General features: G+C 44.4%; 1 protein-coding gene across 3 annotated transcripts in view; it reads right to left on the reverse strand.

Moving 5' to 3' along the window:
* Positions 1–164: 164 nt before the first annotated feature.
* Positions 165–20,768, reverse strand: part of ROR1 (receptor tyrosine kinase like orphan receptor 1) — a 147,988-nt gene continuing 127,384 nt past the window's right edge. For all 3 annotated transcript variants that reach the window (XM_029959702.1, XM_029959701.1, XM_029959700.1), the window contains exons 5-9: positions 14,430–14,557; positions 12,966–13,283; positions 10,827–11,072; positions 6,495–6,706; positions 165–2,859 (exon numbers count right to left, since the gene is read on the reverse strand). In XM_029959702.1, the coding sequence (XP_029815562.1) occupies positions 1,435–2,859; positions 6,495–6,706; positions 10,827–11,072; positions 12,966–13,283; positions 14,430–14,557 (2,329 nt within the window). In that variant the 3' untranslated portion in view covers positions 165–1,434. The remainder of the gene's footprint in view (positions 2,860–6,494; positions 6,707–10,826; positions 11,073–12,965; positions 13,284–14,429; positions 14,558–20,768) is intronic.

Genomic DNA, 20,768 nt, shown 5'->3' on the forward strand with positions numbered 1-20,768 from the left:
GAAATGCCCATAATTAATAAATCAATCATCAAGTAATACAGTGATTAAAAGCATGCAGTGAAAACAAAGAAAGATATTTGTATAAGGTAGTGGCTGAATATCACCAGAATATATTTCAAGAACATCTACATCAGGTTAAAAATAAAAAGAAACAGACCAAGATATAAAATGCAGAGATGTATTTTCACTTCTGCTGTACAAAACATCCTCACACTCTTGTGCAAAAAGATAAAAACAAAGTCATATTATACAACATTGTCAACTGAGCAAAAGATTGTTTTCGTGTACAACAAAAATACTATTCAGTACAAAAAAAGAGTCTGTGGAAAACTGTACCGTACACAGCACGTGTGTAACTCATTAAAGTGGTTTCAAATGAAGAATCTGGATTGGTTGTACCTGAATGGGTTTTTAGCAATTACACAACTGATGTATTTCTAAGTGGAAAGTCAACACTAATTCACATTATTAGACACAATTGCTATCGATGGATTTGCTGCCTGATGGAATGTGAGTCTCCCTTTTTTTCCAGGGTTACTGGAGTCAGAGTCACTGAAATGACACAATAAATATTCCAGGGAAAACTGATTGTCATCTATAAAATTGGGGTTGGGAGCTTTTCCATTACACAGTTGCATAGCAACAAAAGGAGATAAAATTTCTGCGTGAATGATTAGGTTATGAAATGTTATTTTTGAAGAAGTTGATTCAGGTTCTGAAATTAAAACCCTTTAACTTCACTTCCTTTAAGGCAATTCCTTAGAACTCCATCTGTCTTTGGCAGCCAGCAGCAGATGAGTTTTGTAGGCTGCAAGTTGATAACTCGAGCATTTGTGCTGTCAGAGAAATGACGGTTTTTGGTCTGAATCTGAGCTCAGACTCCCAACTTAATGAAGGACCAAAATCCTACCTGAAGTGATTTATTCAGCTCTCAGATCACATATTTGAAACATAATCCTCGACTGCAACATTTACAAATATTTTACCACCCATTGGCACTGAAATTGCACACCCAGTGGATCTCCAAATCTTTGCATCCCTTAAAAAAAGAGACAAATATTAAAATATGTTTTCAGTATAAAAAAAGTTTCTGTGATTTAAACCACACTGGAGGTTTAAAAAGCTGTGAAAAAGTGTATAATAAAATGTTTTTATTTAAAGAAAAAAACAAAATTCCCCCTTCCCCTCTTTGAATTGTCGGTGGCACTCGGAGAAACGACGCGTCCGCTGCCAAGGCTGAGTATTCCCACCACAAGGATCTGTCCCTGGTTGTTTCTGCCCATCCTGTCAAGCAGTGAAACTTCACAGAAGATACTTCCTGCAATGTCTGTTCAACAACCAGAGGAATCTGTAATAAAATATTTGCATATAAATCTTTTCTACGACTTTCTAGTTTGTGCTGTAAATAGTTCTATTTACAAAGGCCCCGTTTATTTACAACTCTGCCGAAATCATGGATTCATTGGGTCCATGGATGCTGGAGTCTCCCAACAGGGAAGACTGCTTGGAGTCAATTTTATATGGTTTTTGAGTTTTGTTTCCAAAGACTGTAATCCCGATCCCCCCTGGATGATTAGGAATTGCCATGTGGGATAGCAAAGGGATATTTGCTTCCTGGTTGGATCCCGACGACGGCAAACTGGTGACGTGCCCTGTGCTGGTGGATCCACTGGCGCTGCTGGGAGAGCGGCTCTTGGGAGGAGGACAGTGCTGGATCACCCTGGGAGGGCCCTGTGGGGGGTAGTGGGCGGCTGGGAAAGCAGCATATCCCGGTGGGATGGGGTATCCGTTGATGGGGATGTACCGCTGGTTCTGAGGTAACGGCGGGCCGATGAACCCGGCGATTTGGCCTTGAGGTATCCCCTGGGCTGGGAACATGTAGTTGGGGTACCTGGAGTTGCTGAGGTTGCTGACGGGGCTGGCGCTCAGGGAAGTCGTTTGGGTGGTGGCATTCCCACCGGAGGGGGTGGTGGAGCTCGTGTGGCTGGAGAGCCCCTCCCAGGAGCGCAGCCGGGCGTGGATCTCCTTGAAGCGCGGCCGCCGGGATGGCAGGTCGTGCCAGCATTCCGTCATCAGGCTGTACATCCTGGGGGGACAGTCCTCGGAGCACGGCAGCAGCTGCCTCTTCCTGATCATCTCTATGACCTCCTGGTTACTAAACCCGTAGTAAGGCTGAAGCCCAAAGCTGAATATTTCCCACAAAACCACTCCGAAGGACCAAATATCCGAGTCGGAGGAGAACTTGCCGTACATGATGGCCTCCGGAGGCATCCAGCGGATGGGCAGGAGGGACTTGTTCTGCACTCTGTAATAATCTGCCGAGTAGATTTCCCTGGAGAGCCCCAGGTCGGAAATCTTCACGTGGAGCTGCTCTCCAATCAGAATGTTGCGAGCGGCGAGGTCCTTGTGGACGAAGAAGTGGCTGGCCAGGTACTCCATGCCTGCCGCGATCTGCACCGCGATGTGCAGGAAGTCCCCGTGGTCCAGGCTGGATTTCACAGTCCCGTCCTCGTCGCTGCTGCATCCGACATCGGAGTGGGGCGAGCGCATGATGAGGAACTCGTGGAGGTCGCCCTGGTTCATGTACTCGAAGAGCAGGCACACGGGCTGCTCCTGCGTCACCACGCCCAGCAGGCACACGATGTTGGGGTGGTGCAGCTCGGCCATAAGGGAGGCCTCCTGCTGGAACTCTGCCCACTGCTGAGGGTTGTTAAAGTCCTTGAGGGTCTTGATGGCCACGAGCTGAGCGTGGTCCATGCCGGGGAGGTAGAGGTGTCCCTTGTAGATCTTCCCAAAGGCACATTCACCCAGTTCTTCCATGAAGCGAACGGCTGAGAGAGGCAGCTCCTTGGCTTTGCTCTGGTAAAGAAACCACAGCAGGAACACATCAGGAAAACAGGACTGGAAACACATTTTTCAGTAAAATATCTCTTTGTGCAGATGCCTGGAAGCCAAGCAAACACAGGAGCTCCTTGGTCCACAAACCCTTTTGGCAATGTTCCTGCTTGGCCTTGTGAGATGTCAGGGCAACAGCATCAGCCCTGGGCCAGGCACAGCCTGAGGGACACCAGGATCCCAGCATCAGGAAAGTACCACCTCACCTCGGTGCACTGTGCTCCAAAAAGTAATTGAGGTTTCCTTCTTACCCTCTCCACAGGATCAGGTACAAGAAGTAAGTATTAGATGCAAATATATGCAGGAACCATCAGCGTTTCAGCACTGGCATTTATATACTTGGCCTTGGGCATTCCTGTACTTCAAATTGAATGTGACTAATTTCAGGAATTGAGGCAATTCCCATACTTTAAGAGGTCCATGCTCAAGTGTTTTCTGGGCTAGGGCCTAAAGTTTTAGTGGAAAAAAAACCTGGTTTTTTTTATACTATGTCCTTGTAGCCAATTCTCCCTTGACTTTGCTATTAACCCTCCCAGGTACAGCACAGACTCTTTGTGTTCACACCTGACCGAATGTTCCATCCTGAAACATGGAGGACAGAGTCACCTGGAAAACTGAGAGAGTGGTCAAAAAAGAAAGGCAAACTTCTAAACACCATTGTTATTCTGTTTGCAGATATTCACTCTCAGGCCATAAAGAAGCTGTGTTATTCTCAGACATAAACTTCCACTTGTACTTGTAACACCCAAACCCAAACCCACTCTTTAGGGTCCTCAGTAAAACCACAGGTAGTAATTTAAGGCTAATGAGTTTGGGATCTAAATTGGGGTTTGTAAATCAGTGTAAACATTGGCATCTGCGTTCCTGAAATCATGTAACAGCAGCTTTACAGTGGCAAAATGGGAGAGAACTGGCATTTAAAATAATCACCAAAAAATGACATTTTAGCATAAATTAATTCAAATTACAGTGATCACTTATGACTTTTAGACAAATTCTACATTAATAATAATAATAATAATAATAATGATAATGATAATAATAATAATAAAGCCATTTAAGCAGTCAGTCAGTAGACTGTACGTTGATGGCAGGAAATTAGCTATATTGTTGAGGAACAGATGGTTTATATTACACAAATCCTTTAGGCTAAAACTTGTTTAGGTCTGGTATATTGTAAATTATATTTTAGTAATGAAAGTGAAATGACCTCTGTCTGACCTGAGCCTGGGTTCGTCTGTTTGAACCAACAGAGTGGAAAACTAGGGAAGAAAATGAAGTCATAAAGTTTTGGCAGGAAGGGCTCATTTCAAGTGGAGTGATTATAAATCTGCTCAGTTTTTGTTTGACAAGTATTTGTCATCCATGGGTGTCTAAAATGTAGGGAAGTGTAAAATACAGAGGAGGCGGGAGGCCAAAGGAAAGGGGGAGCAGGGAGAGGGAAGCCCAACCCCTCCCCCTCTTCATTAGCTGGATGACAAGAGAACCCGAATTTATCATATTTTTTGAAGGCAATTAAAATCCCTTCTAACTGGAGGAAATGGTAACATTTCCATTTATCCAAGGAAACATCTCCCTCAGTTGGAGCTCGAAGCCTAAGTGTGTTTTGCCCCAAAGTTGACATTAATACTGGTTATATTATTTAAAAATAAGATTCCACTTCCTTTATTTTAAAATATTGTTTGAAAGGCAATCAAAACATTGGAGACAGGGAGAGCTGGGTTTCTCAGTGGGAAAATCCAGAATTAGCATAAATACGATGGAAAACTTTTGCAGCACGTGACTTAAAAATAAAAAAGAAAAGCAAATGGTCTATATATTTGCAAACATTTCCAGGCAAGTTGTTTTCCCATTTTGTGTTTGTCAGCAGGATGGGTGGGAATTATGACCTCATTAAAATCATGTTGATATTCCCATTATCTTTAATTTAACCAGGGTTGTCTCCAAAATATCTACTAGAAAAGGGAGCAAGAAGCAAATCCAAATCTAACAAGATATTCCATGGAGGTTGGGTGCAAGATGTAGTTTTGACACTTATGAAATGGGGTTTTTTTGTGTTATTACCAACATTTTTATATAAAGCTACTCCAAGCTATATACAACAGTTGAGATTAAGAACTTTGAAGGAAAATGAGGATAAATTCACTGGGCTGGTATGTGTGGGAGACTGAGGAGCTAAAATATAACACCAAACTTGGACAGGGCTTGGAGCAACGTGGTCTAGTGGAAGGTATCCCTGCTGGAACAACAGGAGCTTTTAAGTCCCTTCCAACCCAAACCGTTCCGTAATTCTAAGTGTAACCTTTCCTGATGCTGAATTATTAGAATTGCTGAAGAAAAACCAACTCTAGCAATATTTAAAGGTCAGAGTTCACACTGCTGAAACAATAAAATCCAAATTGGAATTAATTTTGCTTTGTCATTCTCTATCAAAAATAATGCCTGACTGTTTCAGACACCACAGCCTGCACAGTTTCTATTCTAATTAATTGTAAATATAGACTTTTCAATCTGAAAGAACAAAGTTCATCAAGTTCTTGAAGAACCATAGAATATCCTGAGCTGGAAGGACCCACACGGATCAGCCAGTCCAAGAGACTTGGCACGGTGAGAAAAACAAGGGGAATACACTCCCAGGGCATTATTCTGCCTGTAGATGGCAGGAGGCAGTTACAGCCCTGAGAGGGTGACACAGGTTTGCACATCCTGCCACTAAACAAGGAGCACGAGGTTAATCAGGCTTAAATCTGAAATGATTTGTAAAAATTCTCCCTGAACCTGGGACTAAAGTGAAGCCAAACACCAGCAGCAAGAGCCACGTTGGCCAGAGCTGCAGGCAGAGCTTTGAGCTGGTTTGGTAATTTATCTTTTTAACTAAGAGAATGAAAGCCTGAAAAAACAAGGAACAAGTCTTTCCAAAGGGATTTCAGCTGAGTGAAAGATGACACATGGACGCAGCAGACCCGTGAAAATACTCTCTAGAGGAAATGCTGAACCACGTCTTGATCAGCACTGCTCTCCAACTTAAATGAGGCATTTTAGAGAGGCTTCAGGAAAGGGTTGCTTGTTTTATCACAAAAAACCCTCCAGCTCCTATTTGTCCAGATGAGGACAAATTACAGGAATTTAATATAGGAATTATAGGAATTTAATGTAGGAGTTTTATAAAGTATACAAATTAATAAAATATATAATAATTAAGAACGATAAATAAAAATTAAATAATAATTAATAAATTAAACATAAATAATAATTGAATAAATATAGGAATTAATATAAGTATAGGAAGTAAAGAAATATAGGAATAGAAAGTATATATAAATTTAGGACAATACTATAAATTATATAAATAATAAATAATATAAATATATGAATTTATTATAGGAATTTAGCATAGGATTTATATCAGGAATTATATTCCTATAACAAGAATATCATAGGAATTGGCTCCACGGCCCACACTTGCTATGCTGCTGCTGAGAAAAGCCCTTACAAAAATCACAGAAATCACAAGTTGGAAACCAGCTCAGCATTTCAGCACCAAGTTTTTGGAAGCATTTCCCTCCCTGCCTGTCCAGACAGCAGGAATGTGGGATTACCTTTGGTTTGTAGGCGTTGAGCATGGACATCTCCACATTCTGCCCTCGGACGTGTTTCGGCTGCCTCTGCACCGGAGGGGACGACGACTTCTGGTTGTTGCGACAGATGCAGATGAAGAAGAAGAGCAAGGCTATGGCCAGGGGGATGGTGACACTTGGCACCAGGATATACAGGATCTCCATTTTATTCTTTTCCTTGGAATCCTTATAATCTGTTTCAGAAAAAAAAAACACCCAAACCAACAACAGCTGAAACACCCCACAGAGTCAAATACATCCCTGGCTCAAGTGTTCAAAAGAATAAAACATCCAGTTTCTCTTACTGCAGTTCACCTTGAATGCTGTTTTATTTCCTTAATATTAAGAGAAAAAATAATTTGGCAGAGTAACATTTCTGTAAGGACCCAAAATGACCAAGAACAATTTCCCAGCAGCCTGCCTGGTCAAACCTGCTGATGGTCAGGAAGCAGCTGAATGAAGTGAGGTGGCCATTGCTTGGGGTGAAAACGGAGTCCTGGCCTAACACAGATCCACAGAAAAGTTAATTCCTAAAGTAGTTTATGGAAGAAGCTTGTGGAAGGTGACCCTACCCATGGCAGGGGGTTGGAACTAGATGATCTCTAAGGTCCCTTCCAACTCAGGCCATTCTATAATTCTAAAAAAAACCTCTGGTTGGATTGCAGACTCCTAATTTTAATATGTATATTAGGTTTTGGTGCTATAGTTTCCTTAATCCAATAAAAATGTGGGGACCCATTAAAAAAGGATAGTTTTATCCCCCTATGTATTTCCAGCCTCCTGTTCTCAACATCTCCCAGCATTTCCGTGGCCACCCAGGGCACCAGAACAAATAGCATGTGCAGCTGAAAACTGATTTCCTAGTTAGTTTTAGGTGCAGAAGCAGAACAATAAGGGACTCCAGAGCAGAAGAAAGGGAGATCACACGGGAAGTGGGAGGAAATGCACAGAAATGGCAAGAAATAGAGAGAACAGTCCTGGGGTTTACCCCAGGAAGTCAGGAAAGGGGTTCAAAAAGTCCAAACACAGACAAAAGCTGTAGTGTAATCCTAAAATAAATCTTCCCGAGGACTTGGTCTTAATAGGATTAACAGGCTAATGGGAAAACCCACCCCTCTACCAACTCTGTACTGAGTGTCAGCTGAGCAGGGTGGCAAAAACTGGCACAAAGGACACAGCAATGTGAGGTGAAAGGAAAGCAAGAGCAGGGATAAAGGAGAAGGATCTGGAAGAGATTGGGAAGCCGGTTGATTTGACATAGTGTGAATGCTCCACATGATATTTGTTCCCTCTGCACTCAGGTCTCTTCCCAGTGACTAATTTTAGAAACATGAACCCCCCTTCTGCCACTGCCCAAGACATCAGGCACTACTGGCTCTGGCTTCCCAGGGAATGTTGCTCAGAGGGAAGGAGAGGAGAGGCTTTGGGAAGGAGCTCACACAGCACCCGCTGGTGCTGACAAGGACAGACCTTCCACCGCCGGCTCTGCTGACGCCTGCCCTGCCCTGCTGCTTCCCAGGAGCATTCCTAAGGCTTAGGGTATCATTACACACGGATTAACACACCAGGGAACTTGGAGGATCCCCTGAGCTGCAGGACTGGTGGCTGTAGCCTGGTTGTTTATGAGGGAGATGGGGAATGCCTGTGGCAGCATCAGGCTGAGCGGATTCTGACACAATGGGGAATGTTTTATTATTCTACAGGGTCATTCCAGTTTGTTTGTTGGTGTTTTCCAGGGTGGATTTGTCCAAGTGCTCAGCAGCCCACACAGATATCTTTTATGCACTTAATTAAACACAAACTTGATCTGAAGCTTGGGCTTGACTCAAATTGTGACAGAGGCAAAGTTCAAATGGTTCTGGATGTCACTTTGCATAAGCCCTCTTCCCCCTCTCCTCTCACAGGCTCCAACTGTCCTGCTCCTCCTGCACTCCTCCTGGACCCTTCTTTTTAGATTAAGTTGTGCCATCTGTTTTTTAATTGAGAGAAGAGGTAGACCAAGTATTTCTACAGCATTTGGGAAACAGGAGAGGATTAATGACCCCATGACCTTCTCCCTGTGCCCAGTGTGCTCTCACTCCATCTCCAGTGGAAGTCCAGCATGGATCCACTGTGGGTTTCTTTGGCAGCTGCTGCTCTCCAGCACAGACACACAATTACTGCCCTTCCCCCCTCCTTCAAAACCTTCTTTGCTAAGCCTCATGCTCGAATAACTCTGTGTTTCACATCTCCCTATAATCAGGGTGACAAACTTATATGAAACAAATCTATGGCAGCTCGTGGGATACAGTTGAAGAAAGGAAAAGAAAGCAGCAGCACGAGGCAGGCAGAGACCTGGGCACCAGTTCATCACCTGGGCTACTCCAGTCAAAGGGAATTATTATTCTTATTAAGTAGCAGCCCCCACTGTGAAGCCTCATTAGGTTAATAGGTTTCTTGGGAGCCACCCTAATTAAATCCATTTCCCATCTAGGCATGTCCTGGTGAGGCAGAATGCACAATGCTGATTAAAATGTGCCTGAAATGGCTCTTTCAGCCAGTGCAAAGCCAGCAGAATGCAAGTCCCACACAGGACTCTGGTTTTAATATGCAGATTAGCATTTAACAATTAAATTACTACTCACCTGATACAGCCCTGTTTGTCTTTGGAATAATAAAGCCACATAACAGCTGCACAATGAGGACCAGTTAAGGCAGTGGTGAGAGGTTTTGATAATTAAAACCAAAAAGCAGAATCACAGAATTGTTGAGATTGGAAAAGCCCTCAGAGATTACCGAGTCCAACTGTTAAACCAGCACTGCCAACACAGCTCAGACCTTGTTTGAAAAATAGAGGTGATCTTGCCAGGCCCTCTAAGCTGTATTTTAAGTTCGTGTTTACAGAACTGCCCTACCTGCATTTTGATTTTGCAAAACGAACAAAAATTGAAGATTCAGATCTCATTTGAGTCTGCTTTTCAGAGACCTGGGGGAAGTGGATGGAAGACCTAAACAAATGGTTCCTAATTGTTTTATCTGCATGTAAAAATAACAATATTGATGACATGCCAAGAAAAAAACACATATTTCCATGGACATGCCAGAAATGTATCCAGAAATGTTATGGAAACTCAGAGTAAAAAGTTTCACACAAAATTTTATGTTGCCTACAAATTGTCACAGTAATATTCTCTTTCCCCTTGGAAAGGAGATACCTTTGATGTTACTGCTCTATAGCCAGAACCAAATTAAATGTTTTCTGGTTATGGTTATGAACATTCCTGCAGTGAGACATGTTCTGAGCCTGTTCCAAAGTCTTTTCCAATTAATGAAAAGATGGGAATCAATGCCAAAATGGGATCTAAATTATGTTCTTACTGAAAGAGGAGATCAGGGGAGAGGCAGACAGTCTGGGCTGGATCACGTGCATCTCGAACCCTCTCCTCATTTTTGGGCCCCTCAGCACAAGAAGACATTGAGGGACTGGAAAGTGTCCAGAGAAGGGAAGGGGAAGGGTCTGGAGCACCAGGAGTGGCTGAGGGAGCTGGGGGGGCTCAGCTTGGAGAAAAGGAGGCTCAGGGGGGACCTTCTGGCTCTCTGCAACTCCCTGACAGGAGGGTGGAGCCAGGTGGGGGTCAAGCTCTGCTCCCAGGGAACAAGGGACAGGGTGAGAGGAAATAGCCTCAAGGTGTGCCAGGGGAGGGTCAGGTTGGAGTCCTCACCTCTGGAGGGATTTAAAAGCTGTGTGGATGTGGCACTTGGAGACATGGGTTAGTGGTGGCCTTGGCAGTGCTGGGAATGGTTGGACTCGATGTCTTTACAGGGTTTTTCCAACCTAAAGGATTCTTTGATTCTATGACTTAATTTGGGCTAAGGAGTTGCATTGATTGCAACAGCAACCTGGAAAGTCAGGGACACTTGGGCTGCCAGTGTGCAGGTATTCCCTGGGAAATTATTTTCATGGCACCACTTTATCAGCTGCAGGAGCAATAAGTGCTCAAAGGTCTCCTTGGAGCAGGGATGTTGTGCCTTCAATTACAAACACTGCAGTCAGCCTTGCCTACACCTCTTTTCTCATGGGTTCAAAAAAGACACTTTGTGCACATCTCCCTGACCTCCCATTTGGCAGGACGTGACCCTGAGGCTGACTCAGTTGGTTAGAGCATGGTGCCAATAACACCCGGGTCAGGGGTTTGATCCCCATATGGGCCACTCACACAGGAGCTGGGCTTGATCCTTGTGGGTCCCTTCCAACTTAGACTATTCTATGAAAATTCTATGAAAACCATTCCCCTTTCTGTCCCGAAATGAAACATAAAACAGGTCAGCACTTACCACATGCCGGGACGTCACAGAGCTCGGACTTAAAGTTCTCATCCAGGGTGAAGCACCACGGGGCGTCCTTCTGGTTGCCGGGGTTGCGGCAGTAGGAGTGGCCCCCGTTGAGCTCGGGGTACCTGACGGCGGTGAAGGTGTGGGTGTGGGGGTACTGCGAGTTCCAGGGCTGGCACTGCCGCCCCGAGCGCGTCACGCTCACCGTGCCCCGGTAATCCACCCCCGTGCTGTTGTAGCACTTGTGGTCTGGAAAGGAAAATAAGCCAAAGCAATGGTTGGTGGCTGTGGTGGGTTGACCCCCTAAAGCCACTCTCTCGCTCCCCTCTGCAACTGGACAGAGGAGAGAAAATACAACAAAGGATTCATGAGTTAAGGACAGGGAGAGATCACTCATTGATCACCATCATGGGCAAAACAGACTCAAAGGGGGGATATTAATTAAATTTATTACTAACAGGATCAGAGCAGGATAATGAGAAGTAAAATAAACCTTAAAAACACCTTCCTCCACCCTTCCATGCTTCTAAGTTCTATCTCCTCCCCCGCAGTGGTGCAGGGAGATGGGAATGGGGATCACAGTCACTTCTTTTTTCTGCTGCTGCTCAGGGAGAGGAGTTGGAGTCCTTCCCCTGCTCCCTGTGGGGTCTCTCCCACAGGAGACAGTCCTTCCCTAACTTCTCCAGTGTGAGTCTATCCCATGGGTAACAGTTCTCCCTAGACTGCTGCAGTGTGGGTCACTTCTCCATGGGGTCAGTCCTTCAGGCACAGGCTACTCCAGTGTGGGTCCCCCACAGGGCCACAGGTCCTACCAGGAAAACCTGCTCCAGCATGGGCTCCTCTCCCTGTGGGTCACAGGTCCCTGCTAGGACCCTGCTCCAGCAGGGGCCTCTCACTGGCCCCTGGGTGTCTGCACTGTTGGTCACATGTTCTCACTCTGCTCTTCTCTGGCTGCAATCTTCATCTGCCTCACAACTTTTTTCCTTCTTAACTATGTTATCCCAGAGGCATTGCTGTCATTCCTGCTGGGCTCAGCCTTGGCCAGCGGTGGGTCCGTCCTGGAGCCGCTGGCATTGGCTCTGCAGGACATGGAGGAATCTTCCAGCAGCTTCTCAGAGAAGAGAGAAGCTGCTTTGGTAGCCCCCATGCTACCAAAACCTGGTCACAGAAACCCAACAGTGTTAGAAAGGCAGATGGATGCAGCACACGGGGGGATGAGCTGCCAGCATCCCTCAGCAAACTGCTGCTGGCCCAGGGCCGGGAAAAGCCAGTTTGGGAACACGGGCTCCCAATTTGCTGCGGCTCTAATGCAGGGCCTGCTTTGCATTCACATTCCTGGGAGGATTTAAAGCTTATGCTTCTGTAATGAAAACAGCTTATGCCGAGCGTTTTTAATATAAGATACACAAAAGAAATAAAAACTACAGTGGGAACCTGAATTGCAGCCATTATTTTCATAGGAAGGTGGAGAATTTGTGGGATCCATGTTTTATATTTGACTATTCAGATGTGTAAGGGTTGTGAACAGGCTGCAGCCCAGCCTGATCAAAGAGTGAGCTCAGCCAGTGCCTAAAATTAGGCTGGCTTAGGCAGGGACAGCCATGGATCCAGCCCCTACAACCAATCCTCTCGACAAGCAAGGGCTGCAGTGGGAGGGCAGGGAGGATGAAGCCACCCACGTTTCTCAGCATGCAAATGCTTACACTTCAGGGTTTCCTACTTTATATTAATTAGAAAAATTTCATATTAATTAGAAATTACCTGAAGAAGTCTTTCCAAATTCCTGCACCCTGGACTAGCTGGCAGAGAAGTGCTGGAGTTGGGAATTAAGAGAGGACAGCACCTGGGAGCTGGCAAAGCCCAGCACCAGCTCCAACTTGGATGCATCAGCTCCAGCCTGGATGCACAAACCCTCACAGCCAATCTTTACCCAGCAGTATTTTACTTATATTATATATTTCTATTTATATATTATATGTTATATGCTATAGATTACATTATAAAATATATAATTATATATAATAATTATATAATATAAAATATGATTATGTTATAAAATACATAATAATATTATATATTTATTTTTATACTGCTAGTTCTTTAGGTTATATTTCCATGGAAAACTAGACATTTTTCACTTACTTTTATTGATGGGATCTGCCATTGGAATGCCAATCCGGATACAATTGACAGCTTCGGGGCTGTCTGGCTGGGGAAGATCTTCGCAGTTGGGCAGCTTTAACCTCATCAGAATCATGGGGTTGGATCTTGCAAAAATATACTCTGTCTGGCACAGGACGTTTTCCAGGATCTCACACTCATCCCGGCACAGATCCCGAGGCTTTGGGGCCGAGGAGGTCTCGTCGCAGTAGGGGAAGGCGTAGTGGCACAGCGAGGGAATGGCAAACTGGGAGCACTTGTCTGACAAATGGCTGGAAGTGCCAATCATGGTGAAGGCAGCTGAAAAACACACACAGGGACTGCACTTAAACTGCTGGGAATGCTATTCCTGTGCTCTTGCCTCACTTCCCATTGCAGCTTTTATTCTCAGAGGTTCAGGTGATGATTCCAGAAACACACATCACGAATTACACCAGAAGTTATTAATGATGCTAATTTCACTGACAAGGAAAATACACCTGGTTTTCAACCAGGGTTAATGCTAAGCACATTACCAAAACCACAAAGCCAATTATTCTTTTTTTCCCCCTCCGAATAACTTCTAATAGTTTGCAAATTCTTGTAATACTTGGATGCCTCTTGGCCAACAGGTAAAACCCAAATTCCTGCAGGCTGCAGGATGACAGTACCAGTTCCTTTGTGGAAGATGACAACTTTCATACAATCCCAAATGACTCTTCAAACTAAATGCTGTGAGATTATGAACTGTTGGCTGTACAAAAACCATTGGCCTTTCTTGGGGGCAATGCAGAAGCCTTTTTTGTGATGCTGACAGTGTTTGGGGACAAAGGAAGAACATTCCGAGGAGAAGAAAAATTTGGGATAATCTGACAGCAAGAGAAAAATCTGAATATAGAGAAGGTGATTACCACGGCTGGGACCTGGCCAGGAGTAAATTATATTAAAAAGAATAGATGTATCATGATATCTATGAGGCCTCTCTTTGAATTTCCCATCAGCATATCCCACAAAAACAATGAAAACTGGTTCTTTACTAAATCCAAAGGAAGAACACTCCCTGCTGGATTTTTTATGCAGCCTTTTCCAGCACCTAAATGATCTCAACCACATAAAATCAACTAATTCTGATCTCCCTTTGCTTTCAAAATCTGTTTGGGTAACAGCAGCACAAGGTAGCCTGGCTATGAGCCTCCCAGAAGCTGTAAATACACAGACCCTTCTCCTTGAAAAATCAGTTTTTAGGTTTTTTGGGGAATCTGGAGGAGTAGAGGCATGAAAGTTGTTCAGACTGTCACTCTCCAGGTGACCCCTCCACGGACACCACGCAAGGCAGAGTCCAGGGTGAAGCTCATGGCAAGAGGGAATAAAGTGCAAATAAAAACGGTATTGCTGTTTATAAAACTCTAGCAGCTTTTTGGGAAGAGACAGCTCTGTGGGGAAGAAGCCAATGTGCTGTTTACCCACCTGTAATCTGGTTCTCTATCTCCCCCTGCATGTGCAAGGACTCCATGTAGATGGTGCGGTTGCCGATGAACCGCGCACAGGCGATGCCCCGGTAGGGCTGGCAGAACCCGTCCTCTTCATACTCATCCCTGAAATCAATCAGGAACACAAAGGGCTGAAACATTTTACAGGCAACTCTGCAACAAAATGTCCCCCCAGGGAGCTGCCTCTTGTATTGGGAGGGGCCGAGGCGAGGGGCTCCTGGGATTTGTGCTCACGATTCGATTCGTTCTGGACCCGCCGTCCCTTCCAGGGAGATCTTGGATAAGGGATTATTTGGTCTTTAGGTACTGCTTGGCACGGGCTTTGTGCCCTGGAGAGTTTAACATTCAAACATTCCCACACTGCTGCAGGTAGTTTTTAGTGTCTCACCAACCAGCCCAAAGTGAAGATGAGGGTTATTTCCTTCTATTAACTTTAGGTTCATTTGCGAGATTTGAAAACTCTTTGAGAGATATTGAAAACTCTTTGTGAAATGCTGAAAATAATAAGGATTATTTCCTTATATTCAACAAGATCTTGAATATTTATTATTCTAAAAAATCTTCATTGGCCTGGTAAAAAGTATTAGTGGCATTTCAGCTCAGCCAAAATATCCGTTCATGTTGTATGAAATTAATGTTTTTTGCATAATTCTTGTTCTACTCAAGAATACACCCAGCCTTGATTAGAAAAGAACCATAAACTGACTGAAAAAAAATCTTTATGTTTATTTAAAGCAGCTAACACATTGTTTTCTATTTTTGAACCAAACTTGCACTTCATATTGATAAATACGGCAGGCAGAGACAGAATTTAAAGTGTGTATAGAAAATGCAAACTCTCCCAGCACTGATGACCTTGAAATAGGAAATGTTCCCTCAACCTTCCGTGTGTGGTAACATTTAGTGATGAAACAGAACCAAGGCTAAGACAGGAGTTAAATGGACACATTTCTTTCATTAGGTGCTTTGTTTTAGGCAATATAGGAGACCTTTAATACATAAATCCAGATGTGAAATTATTTGCCAATATTCTTCAAACAAAGCAAAGAAAGGAAATTACTAAACCTCTGAAGACCTGGTTATTTTGAACAGATAATCCACAGCTCTGTGCTGGCACTCAATGGAGGGTTTTAGGGGTGTTTTGAGGTGCATGAATCAGCCCTTTTACTTCCTTGCTTTGAGAATCCAGGTGGAGGCATTCTGCATTGAGATATTTGGGATCCATTTTCTGGGCAGACACCCGGGCTCTGCTGAGGTCCCGGCAAAAGGAGACGCCTAATGAAAATTTGCAGATAATTTCTTTGTTATTCACACCCACCCCAGACAGCTCCTATATGGCTCTCAAAATTGGATAAAAGATACTGGAATATCCCTAAGTATGATGACAGCTGGGGAGGCAACAGGTTACTTTCTTTGTGTGCTTTTTTTTTTGCAGAATTCATCCTCCCCCAGATGCCAAAAGCCGAACAGTGGAATCACCCTATGCCTTAACAGGGAAAAATCAGAGCTTTTTTAATCTACTCTGCCATTAAGTTTAACAAAAGGCACTTTCATCCCCTCCTGAAGATTTTGGCTGTGAGAGCTTGGAAATGCAAATTCCATTTATCCTCTTTGAAGTGGCCCATTCATTGTGTGCGTGGCTCACAGAGCCAGCGGCTGGTCCCTGTCACAGCAGCCAGGACCAGCTAATGGGATTAGTGGGAAGAAGGGCTAGGCTTGCCTTCCAGGACACCCCAGACATCTCCCAGCACTCCCGAGCTACCAGCTCCAGAGCAGCCTGCGGGATTCCCGCAGCGTCGCTTTCCAGTTCATAGGGAGAAGCCAAACACCAGGAATTAACCACAGTAATTTATGAGTGTGAAGACAGGGGGGTGGGAAAGAGGGATGGGAGAGATGGAAACCTCCTTCCATAGGCATCTTACAATTGAGAAATCAATGGGAAGGGGGCCAGGCTTCATTGGATGATGTTCCCAAGATGTTCCCAAGCACACTGGAAACAGATTGCAAAAGCACAACCTTTAACTGCCAATTAAACTCGTCATTAACAGCCCAATGGTGGGTTGAGATGCCTCAGTCAATGTGTTGTATTCAGCCAACAAAGATACTCTGAGATGTAACCAGGGACACAAACCACATCCACCAAATCCCCCAATAGGATATAATTAATTATTAATTTATTATTCATTTATTATTTTCTCCAGGCTAAATTTATTATGGAATTTAACTCAGGGGCTACACAAAGGCTCACTTTTGAACGGAAGGAGATTTAACTGCAATAGCTGCACACAGCAAGGATTAGGAGTGATCTGGGACACCAGTTTACCTGGATGGGAATGCCCCGAGGAGCAGGATTTTGCAGATTACCTCAGAAGGTGAAGATTTAAAATGAAGGGCCTGGATTCCAGCACCTCTGCCCTGGGGCTGCATGCCAGGGGAATTCACAGAGGGAAAACAGGAGATTAGGAACTCCTACAGAGCAGGCACTACTTAGAATTGTTTCGGAAATCAGTTCCTTAATGGGGCAGAAGGATAAATCAAAGGAAAGGAACTGGAGCATCAAAGTATGACAGGAGGATCCCTGAGACCCCAGACAATGTGGTCCCCTGGTCTCTGCTCCCAGAGCCTTGGGTCATGGTGATAAAAGAAGGGATGTACTGGGCTGGGACCTGCATCAGAACAGCAGCTCCCACATCAGGACTCCTGATCCAGGCCAGTAACACATCGCTGTGGGGAAGTTATTGGCACAATGTCATCAATGAACAAAGGCCACTCCCTGGCTCCCTTGCTGTGTCACCCTTTGTCAGCTGCTGAAGGTCTCACGAAATCCCCTGTTGCCTCTGCATCTCTTCCTGATGTTTCCCTGATGCCTGCACTGTTTTCCATGAGATGGCTCAGGATGGAAACATTTAGATTTAGTATCTCAGGACTCCCTGTGCATCCCTTTGGTCCTCGATCGGCACCCAGAGCTGTTCCCTGGAGTCAGTGCTGCTGCCAGTGCAGCTGCCAGCAGGCACTCCCTGAACCACCACTGCCCACAACACACTGGTTTTGGGGAGCAGTCACCAGCTCTCCAAGACCCTTTCCCACTGGACAGATTCTGCTCACCAGATGTCCCATCCAAACACAGCAAAGAGAAGCATGCAGGGGCTCCTACAGCTTAAACACTTTCCCCACCTCCTGCTGCCAAGAGGCAGCTGCTTTGGCTTTAAACACAGATATCAATTTCTTGGGATCAAGGCTGAGCTGCAGATTCCTTTCAATGTCCATCTTTTGCATCCCTCACCTGCTTTGTGTAAGCAAATCAGCATCCCTGCTCCAGTGTGTACCTGCTTCAGGGTCCTGATCCTATTCTTCCCACAGCAAAAGGAAGGGTCCCTTTGGCTCCAACAGGATGTAAATTAGGTTTTATTCAGCAATTATTGTGTTAACATCTACAGACAAGCTTAAGTCCTAATGATTAAGTCCTAATGAAATGGAAGTCAATCCAAGCCCAGAGGGGTTTCTGACTGTGGATGGACTTAATCTCTTGAGTAAATTCTGGCTCAAGTAGAGAGGACAGCAGTCAGCAGGTCAAAACCAGGGATGCCAGCTTGTAGGAACAATTCCAGCCTAATCACAGTGCAGCTTCTGGGGTCTGGGTGTTGCCCCTCAACTGACTTACACTTCTCCCGCTGCCTGCACCCCTCAAAGCCCCGGAGACCGTTCAGTGAAGGCTACAGAAGACAGAGGAAAGTGCTGGATCTTAATGACCAACAGCTGACACAGCACTGTAGGGCTTTAAGATTATTTCTTATAAGATTTGATTTCCACTCTGTTTTGTTTGATGCTTTAAATATTTCTAGCCTTGATGTTTCCCTTGGAGCTTGTCCATTGCTCTCGGATCCCACTGCAGTTCCCCCTGTGACAACACTTCTGGCTTCATGGAATAACAGAACAGAGGATTAAATTTACACCGTTCTCAGGTGTCTTTGAGTATCTGATTGCACAAAATTTACAGAAGACTGAGTCCACACCCAAAACCTCTGAGTTTGCACTGGGATCTCAGAGGAGGCAGTGACAGGGCCATGTCAGGACAGATCTGCTGCCCAGAGAAGCAGTGGCTGCCCCATCCCATCCCAGGAAGTGTCCAAGGCCAGGTTGGACAGGGCTTGGGGCAACCTGGAATAGAAAGTGGCATCCCTGCCCATGGCAGGAACTAGAACTTAATTTAGCAAAAGGTTTGTAACCAGGCTTTAACATATTAACAGAAAAACTGAACCTTGTGAGATCATGTTGTAATTATTTTTGCAATCCAACATATTAAAAATACATATTCCAAAGATGGTGTAATTGTGTGGTCATTTCTACCACACCCCATGGATTCTCTCTCTTTTCTTTTTCTCCCTTCCTCCATTCCTTCCCTCCCTCCCTCTTTCTCTCTTTCTGTCTTTTCTCCCCTTTTTGCTTTAAGAAGGATTTGAGTGAGTACCCAACAAGAAAGAATCATGAATACAGGCCTAATTTTGATATCTTGAGCAAAAATGGACAAATGAATGAATAGGACAAGGCAAGACAAAGTCCCAAATGCTTTGAATATCAAGAGCATTGCCCTCCCTTCTGATCCCTGTTCCAACACCATCCTGCCAGAACTCAAGCTCCCACTTAGGTCTGTCAGCAGGTTGGTTAGGTGGGATCACCATTATTTTGCTAAGTAAATCTCTAAGTGACAGCAATGTAAACAGAGGAATGTGAGGGGTTAACAAAATCAGCCACAGAAAGGACATCCTATGGCCCAGTGGCACTGGAAGATGCCTTAAAGCCAGCAGGGATTAAGGTGTGTGTGCAGAGCCAGGCTGGTTTGTGGACATGATCCAATCTGAAGAGCAAAAGCAAATAATGCTGTATCATCTCCACAATCTACCAAGTGGAGATGGAAAAGCTTTGGTTCTGTGTGAAGACTCTCCAGACATTCTTTTCACTTGCAAAGCGAAAGGTATTTTGTCTTGCTTAAAAAACCCCAAAGTACCATAGCACTGAACTAGTCAGAGTTGTTAATCTAAATAATTTATATCCAACATCAGAGTCCTGATGGGAAAATGGACTGATGGGAAAAGGCAGCCAATGTTGCCAAGTTCAGACAACCACAGGCTTTATATTCTTCTCTTCCAGGGAAAATCAGGAGTGCAGGACAGAAGTGTGAGCAGGTCCCGACACCCCGGCACATCACAGGGATCAGAAGGACACTCCTGTGCCCTCTCCAGAGCTGCATCCAAAGAGTCCTGCCTAACACCAAAATTACTCCAAATTTACAACCTAAACGTGGGTTATGGAGGGTGTAACTTCAGGGCATTTTTGTTCCTAACGGATGCTGAGAGGTGACAGCACAGAGAGAAGAAACACACTCTAGAAAACTCTGCCATTAATTAAAAGGTGTGTCAATAAATTATTTTTATGATTACATATAACCAATGCATCCCCATTCATGCTGCATAAATTATTCTTACATTGTTAAATAAATTAGATTTTGTTCCATACTTGTGTTCCAGCTTCACACAGAATCAAATGAAAGGGTTTTCGCTTGGCAGATATCCCTTAAAGCAAACAGATGAATAATATTCTCTCATATTTTCCAAAGAGCAAAAAGCTTGTGCCTTGCTTTGAAAATGGGAATATATTGGCTCTGGTTCATAATAATATCCCAGCAATGTGAGGGCTTTGCAAAAAGAACTGCCCAGACTTCCACGTCACTGTGTAACTTAAGGGAAAGTTCTGGGTAATACAAACTATTACTGTTTGACATCCCTTTAAAGTCACAGGGGTGAAAGGGTTCACTAGGAAAGCAGGGGCATAAAGTAAAAAATTCCTAATGGTGTCCTTTGATATCATTATGAGCACCACTGGATAATAATAATAATAATAACAACAACAATAATAATTACCTGGTCTAGTGCAAGGTGCCCTGCCCATGGCAAGGGGTTGGAATGAGATGAGCTTTAAGGCCCCTCCCAACCCAAACCACTTTAGGACTCTGTGATTAAAAAATATCAATATGCAAATATGATCTGCCTCAGTAACTATTTTAATTAGTTGTTACCTCACATTCCAGACTGATGTATGCTTTACATGATGGATAAAGCATCCAAAATTACTGTGGGTTTGGGATGCTGTTTTGAACAGATTAGAACATGAGTTGGCACCAGGTGGCCCAACCCAGACCTGAGGCCATTTGGGCCATTCTACACTAAAACTGGGACAGACGAAATTTCCTGATCCCCTCCAAATCCTACAGTTCCTCAAACATATCAGTCTGAGCATTTCTCAGGGCTGGATAACCCCG

This window comes from Manacus vitellinus, unplaced genomic scaffold (genome assembly GCF_001715985.3).
Source record: "Manacus vitellinus isolate BGI_N305 unplaced genomic scaffold, ASM171598v3 scaffold_21_pilon, whole genome shotgun sequence".
NCBI classification, from domain to species: Eukaryota; Metazoa; Chordata; class Aves; order Passeriformes; family Pipridae; genus Manacus; species Manacus vitellinus.